General features: G+C 38.8%; 1 protein-coding gene across 3 annotated transcripts in view; it reads right to left on the bottom strand.

Moving 5' to 3' along the window:
• The window catches only part of LOC105006624 (metabotropic glutamate receptor 4), a 335,106-nt gene that overhangs the window by 148,598 nt on the left and 167,470 nt on the right, over positions 1–19,038 (bottom strand). For all 3 annotated transcript variants that reach the window (XM_013138417.3, XM_013138418.3, XM_013138419.3), the window contains one exon: positions 18,004–18,220. In XM_013138417.3, the coding sequence (XP_012993871.2) occupies positions 18,004–18,220 (217 nt within the window). The remainder of the gene's footprint in view (positions 1–18,003; positions 18,221–19,038) is intronic.

Raw genomic sequence — 19,038 nt, 5'->3', positions numbered from 1 at the left:
AGCTTTTCCAGTTAAAAAGGTTTTATGAGTATTATGACGATTATGACTGAGGCATTTGGCAATCCGCATGTAAATCACATGTCATGGTGCAGTATATACCTTTTTTTTTTATGTGAACATTAACAAATAATTGTAACTACATCTGGCTAGCGCATTCAATAGACTAGCTTACACTAGCTAGCCACATCTGGATTTAGTCAACATAACCAGCTCATATTGCAAACAATTAATTTGTATTGAAAAGCAGTGATACATAGATAAACAATGTTTTGTTTTGAATCCTGTCTCCTGCCTGACCCACTGGATACAGCTGTTAGGAATAATTTGTTTTCCTCTGAACTTAAGTTGATCCCTGAGGTAACCTACCCTGATTACGGTAGGGAGGCTATTAAAGCCTAGAAAAGTCTTGATAGGTAAAATTTTATTTTTAATGGAAAAGTAAACCAAGTTTGTACATATTTTGACGGAAACGTGGGGTTACATGTAGTGTATGAAGAGGTTGGCCCTGGCGAGACTAGTGGTGTGCAGGGGACACTGCACTTGTATGGCAGGTTATGTTTATCAGCTGGTTACTCATTAAATACAAACCCAATTCCTAAAAAGTTGGGACACTGTACAAATTGTGAGTAAAAAAAGAATGGAATTATTTACAAATCTCATATACTTATATTTAATTAACAATAGAATATAGATAACATATCGAATGTTGAAAGTGAGACATTTTGTAATGTCATGCCAAATATTGGCTTATTTTTTATTTCATGAGAGCTACACATTCCAAAAAAGTTGGGACAGGTAGCAATAAGCGGCCGGAAAAGTTAAGGAACAGCTGGTGGACCACTTATTATGTCAATTGGCAACATGATTGGGTATAAAAAGAGCCTCTCCGAGTGGCAGTGTCTCTCAGAAGTCAAGATGGGCAGAGGATCACCAATTCCCCCAATGCTGTGGCGAAAAATAGTGGAGGAATATCAGAAAAGAGTTTCTCAGCGAAAAATTGCAAAGAGTTTGAAGTTATCATCATCTACAGTGCATAATATCATCCAAAGATTCAGAGAATCTGGAACAATCTCTGTGCGTAAGGGTCAAGGCCGGAAAACCATACTGGATGCCCATGGTCTTCGGGCCCTCAGACGGCACTGCATCACATACAGGAATGATACTGTAATGGAAATCACAACATGGGCTCAGGAATACTTCCAGAAAACATTGTTGGTTAACACAATCCACTGTGCCATTCGCAGTTGCCGGCTAAAACTCTATAGGTCAAAATAGAAGCCGTATCTATACAGGATCCAGAAGCGCAGACGTTTTCTCTGGGCCAAGGATCATTTAAAATGGACTGTGGCAAACTGGTAAAGTGTTCTGTGGTCAGACAAATCAAAATTTGAAGTTCATTTTGGAAAACTGGGACGCCATGTCATCCGGACTAAAGAGGACAAGGACAACCCAAGTTGTTATCAGCGCTCATTTCAGAAGCCTGTATCTCTGATGGTATGGGGTTGCATGAGTGCGTGTGGCATGGGCAGCCTACACATCTGGAAAGGCACCATCAATGCTGACAGTTATATCCAAGTTCTAGAACAACATATGCTCCCATCCAGACGTTGTCTCTTTCAGGGAAGACCTTGCATTTTCCAACATGACAATGCCAGACCACATACTGCATCAATTACAATATCATGGCTGCATAGAAGAAGGATCTGGGTACTGAAATGGCCAGCCTGCAGTCCAGATCTTTCACCCATAGAAAACATTTGGCGCATCATAGAGGAAAGAGGAAAGTGCGACAAAGAAGACCTAAGACAGTTGAGCAACTAGAAGCCTGTATTAGATAAGATTGGGACAACATTCATATTCATAAACTTGAGCAACTTGTCTCCTCAGTCCCCAGACATTTGCAGTCTGTTATAAAAAGAAGGGATGCCACACAGTGGTAAACATGGCCTTGTCCCAACTTTTTTGCCATGAAATTTAAAATCAACTTATTTTTCCCTTTAAGTGATACATTTCTCAGTTTAAACATTTGACATGTCATCTATGTTGTGTTCAGAATAAAATATTGAAATTTGAAACTTCCACATCATTGCATTCTGTTTTTATTCACAATTGTACAGTGTCCCAACTTTTTTGGAATTGGGTTTGTATCTGTTGTCCTGTGATGAAATGGTAGTAATTAACAAACACACACGGTGGAGGGGAAAAAAGTATTTGATCCCCTGCTGATTTTGTACGTTTGCCCACTGACAAAGAAATGACCAGTCTATAATTTTAATGGTAGGTTTATTTGAAGAGTGAGAGACAAAATAACAACATAAAAAATCTGAGAGTGAATATTGTTCAAATAAACCTACCATTAAAATTATAGACTGATCATGTCTTTGTCAGTGGGCAAACATACAAAATCAGCAGGGGATCAAATATATTTTCAATATGTTCAATATGATCTGCTGTTTTTATAGCCTTGAAGAAGTATGCAGTCATGTAGCTGCAATTCTCGTAGCACTAGAGCAGTGTGTAAAATAAGGTTTACATAACCCTCCTGCCACATCTGAACCAAGTGTAGGGTCAAGGGTAAAAAAACAGGTGAATATGAGCCATTAGCCTATACGTATTTACATGTGCTAGCGTCAGATCTGGAACCAAGTTAATGACGCATACTTATTGTTCAGGTGGATCACATGCCTGTTATACAAATCGACTTCAGTAAACCTAAAGGACACACCACCACTGATGCTGGGAATGATTTAAGATTCCCTTACTTGACAAGTTATGGTACCAAATAAGCTTTTTAAAGAACTAAGAGTTAGTTAGTGTAGCTGGCTCATAACCAAACAGCTGTATATTGTCATAAACATTGATTTATTCTAACTATGGCAGCCTGTACAATACTGCCTAAGAAGGACATTTTTAGCCACGTTGTTTTAAACAAATCTGATTGATACTGACAGAAAAACTGTGCTAGAACAAGGTCATATGACTTTACATTTAACCATATATAAGGCATTTTTGCAATGTATTCATTTCACTAATCAAACTGTGTGCATTTGTCCTCAGGAATCCCAGACTGTGCACTGATGTGATGACAGTGACTCAGACACGGCATCTGAGCCCTAAAACCAGGCAGGAAGGAGCAGGGACCATGCAGTGAGGACAGGGAGATGGGGCAGGAGGACAGGGAGATGAGAGAAGGCACTGTAGAGCTGGAGATAGTCCAGGTCCCTGTGGCAGTGGCATTCAAGATAGGCCATGGGGACACCGACACACCTCCATCACTCACTACTCTATACATCCCCAGGTATAGCACCCTTACTCATGAGCAGTTAGACCGAGAGGTTGAGGTTTTGATGATGTTTTACGTGACTGCTTTAATGAAAGTAACTGGTCTTATCTCCAGATTAGTAATATTATTCAGGAAACAATTTTTATGACCAAAGGAAGGAGAGACAAACTGCTGGTCTTTTCGGTCAAGTCCTGAAGTTCACCGCAGGCCAGGCAAACATCACCATCAATGTCATGGGTTACTCTAATAAGGGGAGAACCCAGTCAATGAAATGGGGAGCAGATCATGAGAAGGTTGCTAGGGAAGCTTTTATTGGGATGGAACAAAACCATCATGATAGATTTGCTGTGGAGGATGTTGGCTTATGTATAAATGCCCAGTTTCCCCACCTGGGCACAAGCCCTGATGGCATAGTGTCATGAAACTGCTGCTCACCCCCTCAGTATTAGAAATCAAATGTCCCTCAAAATATGCAGATGTATCTGTAACTGAAGCAGTAAAAAAATAACATTTCTGCCTAGACAAGCAACTGAAGCTGAAGAATAGCCAGTCATATTATGCACAGCTGCAGGGACAAATGCCTATGTGTGGTCTGAAGAGTGCCTTCTTTGGGGTGTGGACAACTACAAATTGCCACATTCAGAGAGTATAGTGTTTGTTATGAGTGTTTGGAAAAAGCGAAGAAAACACTTGACAGATTTGACCTAAAACACATCCTACCTGTGATATACGCAAATCAAATGCCTGAGATACTTAAAACAGACATTAAAACTACCACTAAAAAAACTACCACTAATGTAGTGCAATGTTGTGCATGCCTGGGTGTATACCACCTGCTGTGCTTTGGATTGAAGAGGCATCCTAGTCACCAGTGGAAGTGTATTTGTTGTGCTATGTGAAAGCCAGGTGTCAGTGTGTGTTGTACATTTTGAGAACAAGTGAAAGTGAAGTAACAGCTTTAAAATAAGATACTAAATTAATTACTTGGTTTAATAAAAAAGAAATCTGATCTCTTCCTCAACACAATTACTTGAATAAATTGTTTTTATCAAAAGAATTATATACATATATAAATGTATGATGCAGTGTGTGTGATGTGGACATACAGTTGGATGACTGTCCTGCATTGCAAAAAATAAGCTAGGCCCATATAAAAAAGAAAACAACTCTGCTCGTTCAGAGGCCATTATTTTCGGCCACCAGGTAAAGGAAGAGAGAACTCTAATCCTGCAGTGCCAGACAGGTCCCCCTGCTTAAGCCAGTACATGTCCAGGCCCGTCTGAGGTTTGCTAGAGAGCATTTGGATGGTCCAGAAGAGGATTGGGAGAATGTCATATGGTCAGATGAAACCAAAATATAACTTTTTGGTAAAAACTCAACTCGTCGCTTTTGGAGTAGAAAGAATGCTGAGTTGCATCCAAAGAACACCATACCTGTGAAGCATGGGGGTGGAAACATCATGCTTTGGGGCTGTTTTTCTGCAAAGAGACCCGGACGACTGATCCGTGTAAAGGAAAGAATGAATGAGGCCATGTATCGTGAGATTTTGAGTTTAAACCTCCTTCCATCAGCAAGGGCATTGAAGATGAAACGTGGCTAGGTCTTTCAACATGACAATGATCCCAAACACACCGCCCGGGCAACGAAGGAGTGGCTTCGTAAGAAGCATTTCAAGGTCCTGGAGTGGCCTAGTCAGTCACCAGATCTCAACCCCATAGAAAATCTTTGGAGGGAGTTGAAAGTCTGTGTTGCCCAGCCACAGCCCCAAAACATCACTGCTCTAGAGGAGATCTGCATGGAGGAATGGGCCAAAATACCAGCAAGTGTGTGAAAACCTTGTGAAGACTTACAGAAAACATTTGACCTCTGTCACTGCCAACAAAGGTTATATAACAAAGTATTGAGATTAACTTTTGTTATTGACCAAATACTTATTTTCCACCATAATTTACCAATACAATGTGATTTCCACAATTTATTTTCTCATTTTGTCTCTCATAGTTGAAGTGTACCTATGATGAAAATTACAGGCGTCTCTCATCTTTTTAAGTGGGAAAACCTGGTAACAATGGCCGTTGCATACCTTATGTGCTTTATGCCATTATGCTGCTTTCAAAATTGCTAATCATTAAGTTTGATACATGATGGTAGACATGAGTAAAAAAAAGGGCTCAAAAGCACAGCAATAGTGTTTTCTGAACAAGCTTGTGTAAAAAAAACAAAGATTACATCCTTATGTAGACAAGCCAGAGATGAAGCTATCATCAGCACCTCCACAGACGAAACACTGCTGCTGCCGGTAGCTAGCAGCAGCACGTCTTCACCAGCAACCAACATTCCCAGTGCAACATCAGTGTTAATAGTGACAAAAATATTCATTAAATATACATTTTTCATTGGCTGTTGACGAGACGATTACTGACTAAATAGAAACAGAAAAAATTAAAATAACCTTTCATTTTGGTTGACAAAAATGCGACTAGATGAATTAATCTTTATGACAATAGTAAAATACAACTACCATTGTGGGTTAGGAAGAGTTTGGATGGTGAAGTTCTCAGAGTTATTTTTCTCCATGATGCTCTTTCAGACGTAATCAAAAGACATCTGAAAGCGCATCATCCCAATATATACGCACAGGCAAATACTGTGCTGTGGTGCCTGGAGATTCGTCCTGTTCTCCCCTCGTTCTTACATTTCAAACTGATACAACAATAACGGGTGTGCATTACCCATTTTCCACAGGCTAATTACATTTCGTAAATTTCACATTTGAAAAATACAGTACTCTAGGTAGTTTTGCAAACTTTTTGGGACTCAAACATCCCATCTGTTTAGTTTAAGTTCTGTATAATTATTGTCATAGGGCAAGTGGATTAGACACTGCATTTCTCTTGCAATGACATCCAACCAGCTCTGGACAATAGAAGCAACAGTCCCACAACTTTACCCAAACCTAAAGCAAGGTCTTGGTGAGTAAGGGCTAGTCTTATGGCCCGTGTCCGCTAGGCTTTTAGCATTTTCGCCCTCATTTCGCTGTTCGCTGGGCACTTGTGGGCATTTTTGTTTTGTCTGTTCTGAAAGAAAATCAGGTTTTCTTATCAATGAAGGAAATTACATTAACTAGCTTATGTGGCTAGCAGTATTATGATGTCAATCCACTTTTTTGAGCGCAGATAAGGGTAAGGGATGATTACGTTAATGAAAATAAACCAAGTTAATAATAATTCAAATTGTTCTATAGGAGAAGAGAGTAGCTACAAGGCAATACTAGGCTACAGTATCTAGTGCAGTGTTTGTGTATTTGATGACAAAATATTATATTAACTAGCTTTTACTAATACCAAATTGTCTTCCTGCTCAGAAGTAGTATTCTGAACACGTTGTACAGTTCTGGAAATCTGAACACCGCATTTATTACGTTTTCCTCCATGTTGGTTGTATAATAAAGAGATATTAGGCTATGGTTGGAACTTTTCACAGTGATACCGCAGAAAGGAGGAACAGACACACCTTTACTGATTGGCTATCGCCCAACACCGGCTAACTAAATTTGTCTCAAATGTACATATTATATAGGGGAGCTCTATTTTCCTACACCTCTCACGCCAGCTTCACGCTGCTAGGTATCCCACACTCTCTAAATTTCGTCTCTAAAACGCCCAGTGGACAGGGCCCGTTAGCTTCATCAGGCCAACATGAAACTGATGAGTTACAGAGAGTTTCTGGCAGATTTCTGGTAAGCCAGCATAGTGAGGAAAACTTGGGCAGATGGAAGGCTGGTATAGAATTTTTTCTATACTGCTTCTTGTTTTTCCCTCTAACAATGTGTCTTGCTCCTTCAGTGATGCATTCTCCACAAAGAAAGCATTTATCTCCTGCATTGAGGATCTTTAGTACCTCTCCAGTCTGTGTAGTCCATCAGCACTGGCATTAAGAAGGGACTTAGAAGGAATTAAATCGGTGAGCAGGGGGTCGTTTGATGGTTTAACCTGAAAACAAAGTACTTGTTGAAACAGGACTATAAGTCACTACAGTTCAAATATTGGGAGCAAATACTCTTAGTTACCGACACAAAGGAAAGCAGTTGGTAAATAAGGCAACATTCGGTAAAACCTGACTGAAAAGCTCACAACATAACTTGTTCATAGTTAGGGCTTAAGTTGTACTACTGCAGTTACATTGTCAGCAGTTTCTCTTCGCAGCAATCCTGGCATCCAGTTATTCTGTTTCTTTAGGAAATCCAAAAATCTTGATTGTTGACAACTTGTTCGTCTCTGGTCTCAACAAACTGCAGACAGCACAGCAACACGATCCAACAATATTGTTTGAAAAAAATTATTTAAATCTAAAATTTACCACAGTAACATGCTCACTTAACTTTGGATGCTTCTATATTTACTGACATCAACCAAAAAAGTTATACACTGTGCTCGGAAGATGTCAACAAACCAAAATCCTAGAATGTTCATCAAACCAGAGAAGGAACCAGGCAAGCTTAGTTCAGCTGGGCCACAATTAAAGGTAATAAATATTGTTGCCTGCACAGGATTCAATCCCGGGTCTCCCACAGTGGCTTTGTCTTTAACCACTAAACCACGGTGCTATATGCATGCCCAGTGTTGGTATTGTACCTCGACATTAGATCATTCTGTCACGCATTAACATCATGCCAAGTTTGAATATTTCACTAGACACCATTAAGCATTGTGTTAAACTGACTAACGTTTCTTATTAAGTTTACCTCCACCACAAATAGCATCTATGAAATGTATGGCTTTTGCCACTGGCCATTTTAACAGGTTATTAGCCAGTAATAGGCTTTCTAATCTAATTTATTACTTGGAATAGTTAAAAGAGTTGAGCAATTTCTAGCGAGACTGAATATGAATTTTACACAACCAAAGCTATTTCATGGCACAAAAATGTACCTTTTTCTTTCATTCGTGAATGGCGTTGATACAATAACTATCAATATAGGTGACAACAACCAACTTTTTCGTCAAGTGAAAAGACAAGAGAATTGTGGAAACCCCTCCTCTTTTAATGCCCAAGGGGTTTTGATCTAGCCTATGTTACCCCAGAAATCATGCACGGATGCGTACTTTGAAAATCCACCGGAAATAGCAATATAAACAGTTTTATTTTAGACTTATTATAACATAGCTACTGAAGGTTATAGCCAGCGAAGTTTTTGTCCATCCAGAACAAATCTTAATGCATAATATGCTTTGACTTAGATGAGATTCAAACGCAGGACCTGTTGGTTGCAGGTATGCGTCTCTAACCACTACACTATTTAACAAGTGGTAGTCAGACAGTCAGTTACTCACCCACTCGGTCAGTCAGTCAGTAAGAAACATTTGCTCTTCTTGGCTGGCTCCACTTACACGGTCCGGCAAAAAGGTCTATTGAGATTCAAAATAGACAGCAAAACAACCCCACTTATCCAGCTAATTGGCATCTACTGTGTCTTAACATGCATGTCATAATCTGTCAAGACATGATCATTCAATGTGTCATGGAGAAGCCTTAGAGGGGAAAACAATCACGAGATGACAGATGACGGCTGTTCCGTCAGTCTGGCCCAATTAAGTTCAGGCCGGTAATTGTCTAAACAAATTACAAAGGGACACTTCTGGGGGGGTTATGTGGACATTAGTCTAATCTCTAACCATTAATAAAGACATAAATGACCAACATATTGGTTTGAGTGGCTGAGATTGAAAGGGCATACGGATCGTTAGAATATCATGTAGTGTGCCGTTATCTACTAAGTAACAGCATGACTGAAAAGACCCATGTTGACCGCCATCATAGCTTCAGTTTATTTAGTTTCCATAAAAATTGGCAAGAAGTTGTAAAACAACCTTGCACATAACGTATGAATCTGTACACCCAAAGACAGTGACTCGGTTAGGAGGGTTTTTCATGTTAATGTCAGACAGCCTATTGGCTAGCAGGAATCTCATTAGGGCCTATATTGACAATGTGTTTCATTAACTTGATTAATGACATCTCTTAAGGCATGGTTCCATAGCAATCAACAGCTCCACACCTCAGAGGGCTGTCGTATCTGCAGTCAAAGATGGCTATCCACAGGTTTGCCCCAATAGACTATACGCTTTACAACCACTGCTATGCCCTGTCTGTCCTGACTTGAATGTTCCTATTTTAACAGACACTAGGAATCTCTATCCTCATAAAGGCACAAGCAACATAATTCAAAATCTTTCCTAACCCTAACCAACAACCAGAACCCAGAAAACCTAACCCTTTTCCCCTAACAGCCAGTCTTAAACCTGAACCTAACCACTAACTTAAAATCCTTACCTTAACTGTGCATGTTTCCGTAAACCTAACCCCAAAGCTGTATTAATTGTTTTGGTGACAGGCAAAAAGTAGTATATGTTTGGCCCCACCAGGTAAAACATGAACACAAACACGTACAGTGCCCTCCACTAATATTGACACCCTTGGTAAATATGAGCAGAATGGGCTATGATAATTTTTTTATTTTTAAGTTTATGGTCGTGATCATTCAAAATACCAACAAAAATGTAACCTTTAATTTACTTAAAGCAATTTAAAGAAAAATAAGTTAAATACGTTTTTTTCCTCAAAAATCTGTGCCACAATTACTGACACCTCTTTATTTAATACTTTGAGCAACCTCTAAGATATAATCGAAATGTTTTTTATGGCAACCCTCCCAAACAACGTGTGGTTATGTAGGTGGCCTCTGATCATAGTTTGGAGACTTTCCAAACCCAATACCCAACTAACGTCTGCAATTCTCCAGCTGTGATCCATGGCGATTCTTTGGCTACTCAAGCCATCCTCTTAACACTAGAACCGCCAGGTCTTTCAGATCCCCAGTATCTGCCAGAGCTGAACGCCATTTCACATCATTAGCATACTAATCCTCCCTATTAGCATACACATTCTCCTCCGCAGCATCACCATCCAACCAGAGCATCAGTTCATCTACTGGGTCGGTATATACACTCCTTTAAAAAAGAATGGATTACAGAATTTGTTTGTTTTAAATGGTTCATTAATTTGAAAAAATACAAGAATGTGTTTGTATTTAAGGTTTTATCATACGATTAAAAATATAATACGAAGAACGATTATTTTCAAAGAACACAGGCTAGAGTATTTTCATTAGTTTATTAGTCCTTACAAATGAAAATTGCACAACACTTAAATTATTCAAAGATAAATCCATTAGAATGGAGTTTTCATTTTGATCTCTTTTTGATGATGTACAAGGTAAAATAAGAGACATTATTGACCAGTTTGCAACGATGAAAGGATATACGCATGAATAGCAGTAAATAGGCCAAAGGCACGGTTGTTTGATAAATACAATACATTTCAAAGAATGAATTACATACATAGGCTACAGCCTATTTGTAGAAATAACATTGATAGATCCAAGGATTTTGTAGCCTCTCTTCAAGTAAAAACATTGCAGTGTATTATTAAATGAATTGTATTTGTAAATTTGATTAGCAGAGGAAAATTATGATCAAAGAATGATTTACAGTAGCTTACACTATGATGCTGCCTAACGTGATCATGCCTCCTTCTGGGGAAGCTCGACTACAGTGCTCCCTGTCGACGGCCTATTAGGATCATGTGCCAGGAGTCTGTCCACTCTTTCGGCTGATAGCACTCTGTCCACTCTTTCGGCTGATGGAACATGCCAGACGCTCCACTATTACGCACACCTGTTCCTTATCACATCACCCCAGACTTTCCATGATTATGCACATAATATTGGGTCAATATAAACACATGTCCAGACTGATTCTTAAACTTTCCATTTGATTAAAACTTTGTTTCCCTAAAAGTGGAAGTAGGCATTTTCAACATTTCATTATAGCAATTTCCTGATTTGTGCAGCTCAACAACTTTTGTCACACGTCAGTACTGTATTCTCGGGTCCTTCCCGTAGTGATGGATGATTAAGGGAATTTGAGGTTTGTTGCCACATGTTTATACCCCAGTGAAACAGGAAGTCATGGCTTATGACTTACGTGTTCCTAATCAGTTATGTGAACTTAAAAATGTAAAACAGGTATGTGAATTTGACTGAATTTCTGAGGGTGCCAATAATTGGGGCACACATTTTGGAGAAAGTTATTTATTTAATTGATTCCACATTACTGTTACTCACTAATTTATCTTCAATTGAAGGTTGATTTATGTGAAATATTTTGATTGAAAGACCAAGAGGATAAAGAGCAAAGGTTTTTTTCACAGTCCCAAGGGTGCCAATATTCATTGAAGGCACTGTTTTCTCATGCTATTACATTTAAAATGTATGGACTCACTATTAAGTCAGTCTGCGTAAGAGCATCTGCTAAATGACTTAACATTTTAATGTCAGTTTCAGCATGGGCAGGAACATGTGAAATGAATACAGTATACTTAATTGGCTGATCCCTCCTGACTGCATAGTTGGTCAGATGATCAACTAGGCCATTAGGAGAGATCAGGAAACCTGGTCATCAGAAGACCCACCTGGATAACTACATTAAAACTGATTTCATCAATAGTTATGTCCATCCTAGCACATTTTCTCTAGTTGAGTCCTTTAACCAACTCTATGCCAAAAACCATTTCATGAAAAAAAAGAAATCTCAAATTAAAAATCCAAAATGAAATGTGAGGGTTATCAAAGATAGACAAAGTGAGCATGAAATCACGAAATCCTAAATGGATAATATTTATTGAAATCTGAAGGTTTGATGTCCATCCATCTCTGTTTTCCTATGCATCTCTGTTCCCTATGCCCATCCAATGTGTGTGGGAGACGAGCAGCTGCTCACTAGGACTGGCCATGCCAAGGTGGGGGAGGCTGAGGGAAGCTAATGCCCCTCTCCAGACGCTGTTTACTGTGGGTACACCAAGCCCAGACAAACCCACCTGCCATGCCTATTTACTTTTCATTTCCTGTCCAGTATTTAAGTCCAGATATATTCTCTGTCTTCCTTCAGGGATAAAAGTAGTTTTGGTGGCAGTCCAAGCAGGTGGTTTCTGTGAAAGCTGACTCAGACGAGTAGCTGGTTCTGTTCACTCTCCTGGCACATGATCCAGCTCAAGTCTATCTGGGAAGTGTATTTGAAGATCCTCTGGCTATTCACTGTAAAGGTTCAAACTTAATTGAAAAGAGAGAATTTGTTCAGAGTGAAGGGCTTTGAAAAGGTATTATCTACAGTCTCTATTAAAAAATTAGGTTGTACTGGTCAGAAATGTCTGTTGAAGGTCCCCACCAAATGTGTTTGAGCTACTAATGTAAGAGATTCTTATCTATATCCCTGCCACCAAGTCCAGAGACACCTGCAAACAATACTTCTCTCCTACACGTTTTACTCATCATGCAATGACTATTACACATAAAGTTACACTTAGAGTGGATAACACTGAAAAGATCACTTCAAGCAATAGGGAAGGGAATAATGCAAAATATGTTCCCTATTTGTTTTGTGGATGTTCAGCTGAACAGTGTCTACATCTCTCAACCTGGTTCTGCCAATTTGGTTCTGCTTGTATGAACTAAATGTGAGATGCTCTTGACAGAGATAGATGACCAATGAATTCCACCATAAAAACAAATCAATCATATTGCTAAATAATCCTACTGACACATTCCGTTCAACTCGTAGCAATTTTTTGCTAGGGAAAACAGTGGGTCTTACTTTAACTGATGTTCAGCAGAAAATTGTATGAAGTTATGTCATGCTTTTGTATGGATTCATTCATGTGGAATAAATATCTCACAATGTCAAATTTGACTGTATTGAGTATGACATACACCTGTGCTATTAAAAAATATTAGTACTGCCTATTAAAGACTAAATTATATTGAAATGAGGCAATAAGTATTTATAGCAAAGTCATGGCTCTTGGGATATCATTGCAATGCTGGGATAGTTTGCACAATAGACGGTAAGTCATACAAGCATATGCAGAATTACATTTATTATAATATACTAAATGACTAACAGATTTATAGGGCCAAACTTCTTTCGCTTTTCGGAGCATAGCCAATATAAAATGTTACCAGTGCTTGATCAGTGTTCTCGTCTAACGACTGAGGAGAATAAAAACATCCCACATTCGTTTGGTATAAATCAATTAATGGACTTTAACGAAAACAACATGACCATTAGGAAAATGGCAAATCCCTCCCTACATATACACAAAACGCAGTTATCCTGAGTCTGCTATGTTGTATAATAATATTACTCTAGTTCCAGTCTCTGGTGTCCTATTAAGGCTATGGCAGATTTCAAAGGTTTACTTTTGACCTACAAAATATTATATGGATTTTGTAATTATCTTTCTGAATTGGTCCTACCATACATACCTAAAACAATGCTATGGTCACAAGACACACTTTACTTGGAAGCAAAAAACTTATATAAAAAACAGCTTGAGAATGAAGCTTATTATTACAGACCTTGGGTAACGATCGGCCAGTCCATGTAAGAAATGCAGATTCTGTCTGAAACTTAACTCAAGAATATGAAGGTAAATTGTGGGTCACTGGACTGATGAACTGTCTTTGCTGTCTCTGCAAGGCAAGGCACACCTCTCCCTACTGGGATACTCCAACCTTATCATGGGGGTTGAGACACTGGCATACTCATATTCTCCCATGCGGTCACTAAGATGGTGCATTATGCCATACTTGATATGAGTTAGTTGAGTCACTGACAAGATCTTTCTGTAGGGTTTCAAGCCCCCAGTGGCTTGCGTGGTGGCAGTGAACTCCGTGGGTTATAATAGACCTTGGTTTTGGGTAGTTTGTAACTGGGACTGTATGCTTTGATAAATCTAGCATTTTTAAAACATTGTTTCATTAAATGTATTCTATAATATAAAAACACACATACTAAGGCTTCCGTTAGTTGGTTATAGCAGCCTTTTTGCTGTAAAAAAAGAAAAGCCAGTAAAACTTGTGCTGGCCATAGGTATTTTTTAAGTTTCCAAAATATCCAAACTGCTTGCAGTCCTGACAAAGAGCTTCAGTGAAGTGTATCTTCACTGGTAAAGATTGCCTCAATTTATAGTAACATAATAATAACAGCCTGGTTCTATTATGTTATTATAAATTGTAATTTAAGGAAGGAAAATATAAGGAAATTGTAACCAGGCAAAGAAGTCTGGAGTAGCTCACTTTGAACAGGCCAAGATCCAGCACAAACGCTGGCATGCTCCACTGATGTGCCACACAGCCCCTTGCAATTGAAACAAAGTGTGCACTGTGAAAACGAAGCTGTCATCATCTCCCATAGCGTGCATTTCATAATACCAGCAGCATTAAATGTCCACTTGCAAAACATTGAGGCAATTGTTGGGTTATTTTTAACTAAGCAAAATGACAGTGTGTACAGTTGTAGACTAAATAAATTACATTTGCCTACACAAATAGCAGTTTTGTTATTTATTAGGCTGATTTAAAATGGTCAAACAGCCTGGGTTTACTGCTATAGACATGTTTCTCTATTGAAAAATGTGAGCTTGTCCCAAAACCCTTGAGTGTGTGCTTATGGATGAAGCATGATTATTTGGAATCCTACCTGAGACTACTTAGACACCAGCAAAGTCGCTTCCTCTTCTGTTCCAACTGTATGCTGAAGACAAGGGTTTTAACACAAACAGCAGCAGCAGCATTTTGAGGTTGATCTTGCAGTAGGGATTGGGTGAATATTTCAAAGACTTTCTGGGCCTAGCACTACATATTGTGGCTTGTTTTAATTATGTGTTTGTTTAGTGTTCTGAGGAACATGTAACTAAATTTCAGAGGAAAGCCACTTTACATTTTCAGTACGTTGGGGCTTTCATCAAAGTGTTTCTTGGTGTATGTGACTCAAATGACTTGACTTGGGAGTGTGCCATGTCACCCTTTATAAAGCACAAGGTTATGTAAAATTTGAGATGAGTTATATCACATTTGGCATTGGTGAGTTTGTCACTGTTTTGACATATCTATAACCCTTTATAAAGCATGACAGACAGATACAGATGCTTGCTAACAGATGTACAAACTGCTTATGGAAGCTTTGTCTTCTAGAAACAGCTATTAATTATGAAATGTATTGTTGAATGACCTGTAATAGAATACTTACATACAACTACAGACTTTTTTCTGCCTTTAAGTAAAATTGCTTTTGTGTCTAGAAAAGCACTAGGGTAATCCAACTGTAATATTAATTAAATTAAGTTAAGCTTCAATTTACCACAGAGTGCAAGTGTCTTGTCTTCAGGAAGAAAATAGACCAGTTTACTCTGTCTGACTCTACCTACATTCAGCTATAGTAATCATGTTATGGTAAGGTTAGAACTTCTGATTAAAAAATGACAAATATGTAAACAGCGTTGGGTAGGTTACTTTTAAATGTAATCTGTTACATTTACAAGTTATCTGTCCACATTTGTCATCAGTAACATTACTTTTGAATTACTTGAACTCAGTAAGGTTTATCTGATTACTTTGAATTACTTTGAATCCTCTAAACAAGTCCTATCTAAAAAAGGGTTAATGCGTGCCCACCATACACACAACTTGGGATCACACACACAACTGGGGCACACAACTCTTATTTGGGTTCAAATAACGATGTTTTAAAATCATTAAATTAAAAAAATCAAACATGCAACGTGTCATAATTGTTTTGTGCACCTAATATTTTTCAATTGAAGTAATCCAAGAAGTAATCATATGTTTTACCTAAAGTAATCTGATTACAATAGTTTAGCTGGTAACATTACAGATTACACTTACTATTTTTTGTAATCCCTTAAATGTAATGAATTACTTGTAATCCATTACTGCCCAACTATGCATGTAAAGATATGGACAGCACAAACTGTTTAAGACAATACCTTCCACTCTCTCAGCATTTGGAAATGCACAAACTACCAAACTAATAACTATTTCACTTTCTGCTTGTTACATAAGTTTCACACAAAAACATAAGCTCTAGAATTTATAATCAATTTGCTAAATGATTCAGCCAAAGACTTCTGTGAGTTCACTAGCTGTGGGCACTGTGTCTGTTGTTAATTGTGGTATACTGAAATTAGGATACACCCATTTATATTTTAGTGATTGCCTATTCCATTGATCGTTCTTGTAATTAAATCAAATTGATCAATTACAACTTTTGATTGGTTTCTGATTCTTGATGGGACTACATTTCTCGACTACACTGTTTTATCGAAACGTCCTGATTACCTTTGTTTCCTAGGTATGTTACATTGGATGGGTAAGAAACAATAAGGTTTATGGGATGCATGATTTCTAGCAGTTACGATTACACCAAGAAATCCCTAGTGATGATGGATCTATCTCCCCAAGTGATGCTTGTGTGTAACATTAACTTGTTTTACCAGGTGTAACAGCTAGGCGAAACCAGTGTCCGGTCAGTAGTCATATTTCTATTTTGATTGTCTTTAGATTCTAGTCATTCTGTTTCTATGTTCAGTGTTGGTTCCTTCCTTGTGTTCATTGATTTCACCTGCGTCTAGTGTAGTCTTCCCACCTTTGTCTCGTTTCCTCTCATCACCTGCCTATTTTGTTTCCCTAATTCCATTTTTGTCGGTCATTGTTCAATGTTAGGTTTAGTTGCCTTGTCTAGTCCTCTTAAGCCTTGTTGTGTTTAAGTAAGTCTTTTGACTTAAAATCTGTTCTTACTGTTAATCTACGTGTCCTGCTTCTCTGTGGAACATGACACCAGGCATTATCTACTATCAAACCAAGGCTGTGGCCATTAATTCAAAGAACAGTATAAGGTCCTCTTTAAATATTTATAGTCTCATCTATTTCATCTATATAATTGTATGTCACTAATTAAGTATACAATGGAATTAGAAATATGGAATAGCAAATTTTATACTGAGTCTAAATTGATTTGAACACTGCTTTAGCAGTCACCTATTGATAAAAAGAGGTGAAAACCAGCAGCTGCTGCCAGGCAGTTGTATAGGACGGAGGTGAAAGGCCACTTAACACTTATTTTCTCTTTGAACAAGAATTGAAACAGATGTCTCCTCTGTTTCCATGAGTTCAGTATTAGAGGAAGCAAGGGATTCTCACAATGCTGTGTGGTCTTGTTCTACTTATAACCATGACACACCAACTTCATTCAAAACATCCCTGAGGCCATAAGTGAACCATCAATTATTACACACTTACAGTATTCATTTTTATATTGAGGTCACGTTCTCACCACTCACTGATTTATCTCTTTGGACAGTTTTATTGTACACTTGATATTCAGCAAATCCCTTGGTAGCTGATCATATATACATGCCATATCCGAAACCCAGAGTTGAATTCTGTGAAACACTTATTTCCAACCAACTATGGGGAATATAAATGCAAAAGGGAACAAAAATACAAAAGAGAGTCATAGCGCATATCCCAAATTACTGGGGATTGAAGTAATAATATATTCTATAGCTCAGTATTCCACACACATTCAAAGGTTTGTCAGAACCATTACTGTACATTTCTTATATCTGTTCTGCAGAATCTGCAGAATGTTGTTTGGGATGGAATTTATATGGATAACAGAATATTCAAAAGACTTACCAGGGGAAAATAGGTCAGTTCTACCACTAGAGGCCATCGTCTGTTGAATAATCCTCAGTGCATATGGCAAGGGGAATGATAAACGAAAAGACCACAGAAAACTCACCATCTTCTCTAGATTTCTGTATGAAGGCATCCACACCACTTTCCCCGTAGTTCCCCTCAGACGCCACAGTGGAAACGTAGTTCCAACGCATGGCCTTGACGATGTCCACCATGGCCTGGGCCTGGTAGGAGTCTGGAGGGACCACACGGGAGAAGAAGTCGTAGCGTGTGTCGTCGCTCAGTTCTGGGGCAGTGGAGGCATAGCTCACCTGGGGAATCTGAGGAGACAGAGAGTGAGGGAAGAAGGAATTACGTAAGATAGAGAAGAGAAAGACTTGAGAGGAATGGTGGGGACCAAGGACAGCAAACAGAGTCTACGTCTCTAGGGACAGTGCTGATGATGTCATCCAGCAGATTGCCTGCCGTTCCTGACTGAACAGAGAGCCTCTCATCCTACATCCCCAGCTGTGTTGGCTCGTACCATGCACCACAGGGAGTCTCTTTTAGACCGCAGGGTGGAGGCAGTGGATAGGCAGGGGGGACGCAGGAGATGGGCAGGGGGAGGCAGGTTCACTATGCAAGACGATAAGTCTTGTCTAGCACCTGCATGGGGGTTGCCAACCAACACACAAACATGCTGATGAGTATAGCACAGGGATGAGGCCAAAGACAATAACACTGAGTGGCTATTCATATCCACGCTCATTCCCACTGTGCAGAATTTCTGGTTCTGAGAAGTCATTCATTCATGGTGTGTTCTTTTTCTGGTTGCAGGCCTTCATATTCATTCATACTGTGCTGATTTTCTGGTCTTGGGTAGTCATACCCATTCATATTCATGTATTCATTCGTCTAACATTTTGTAGTACTTTGTGTGCGCTGTTTGTTTACGACTGTAAGAGATCCTATGAGTTTCAGAGGCATCTAAAACATGCTTGTGGAAATGTCTGAATGTGTCTCAATTGAGCACTCGATTGAGCACACAGGCTGGCAGAATTATTTTCCTGGATGTGATAGTGTGCAGCGATGTGATTGATGACTTATCCTGTTTTTGTGGGTGTGACATACAAGAATGGAACCCTGATACTAATGAAAA

Source organism: Esox lucius, chromosome 17, assembly GCF_011004845.1.
Source record: "Esox lucius isolate fEsoLuc1 chromosome 17, fEsoLuc1.pri, whole genome shotgun sequence".
NCBI classification, from domain to species: Eukaryota; Metazoa; Chordata; class Actinopteri; order Esociformes; family Esocidae; genus Esox; species Esox lucius.
Note: the sequence above shows the minus strand (reverse complement) of the source record. Positions and strands in the feature narration are given on the sequence as shown.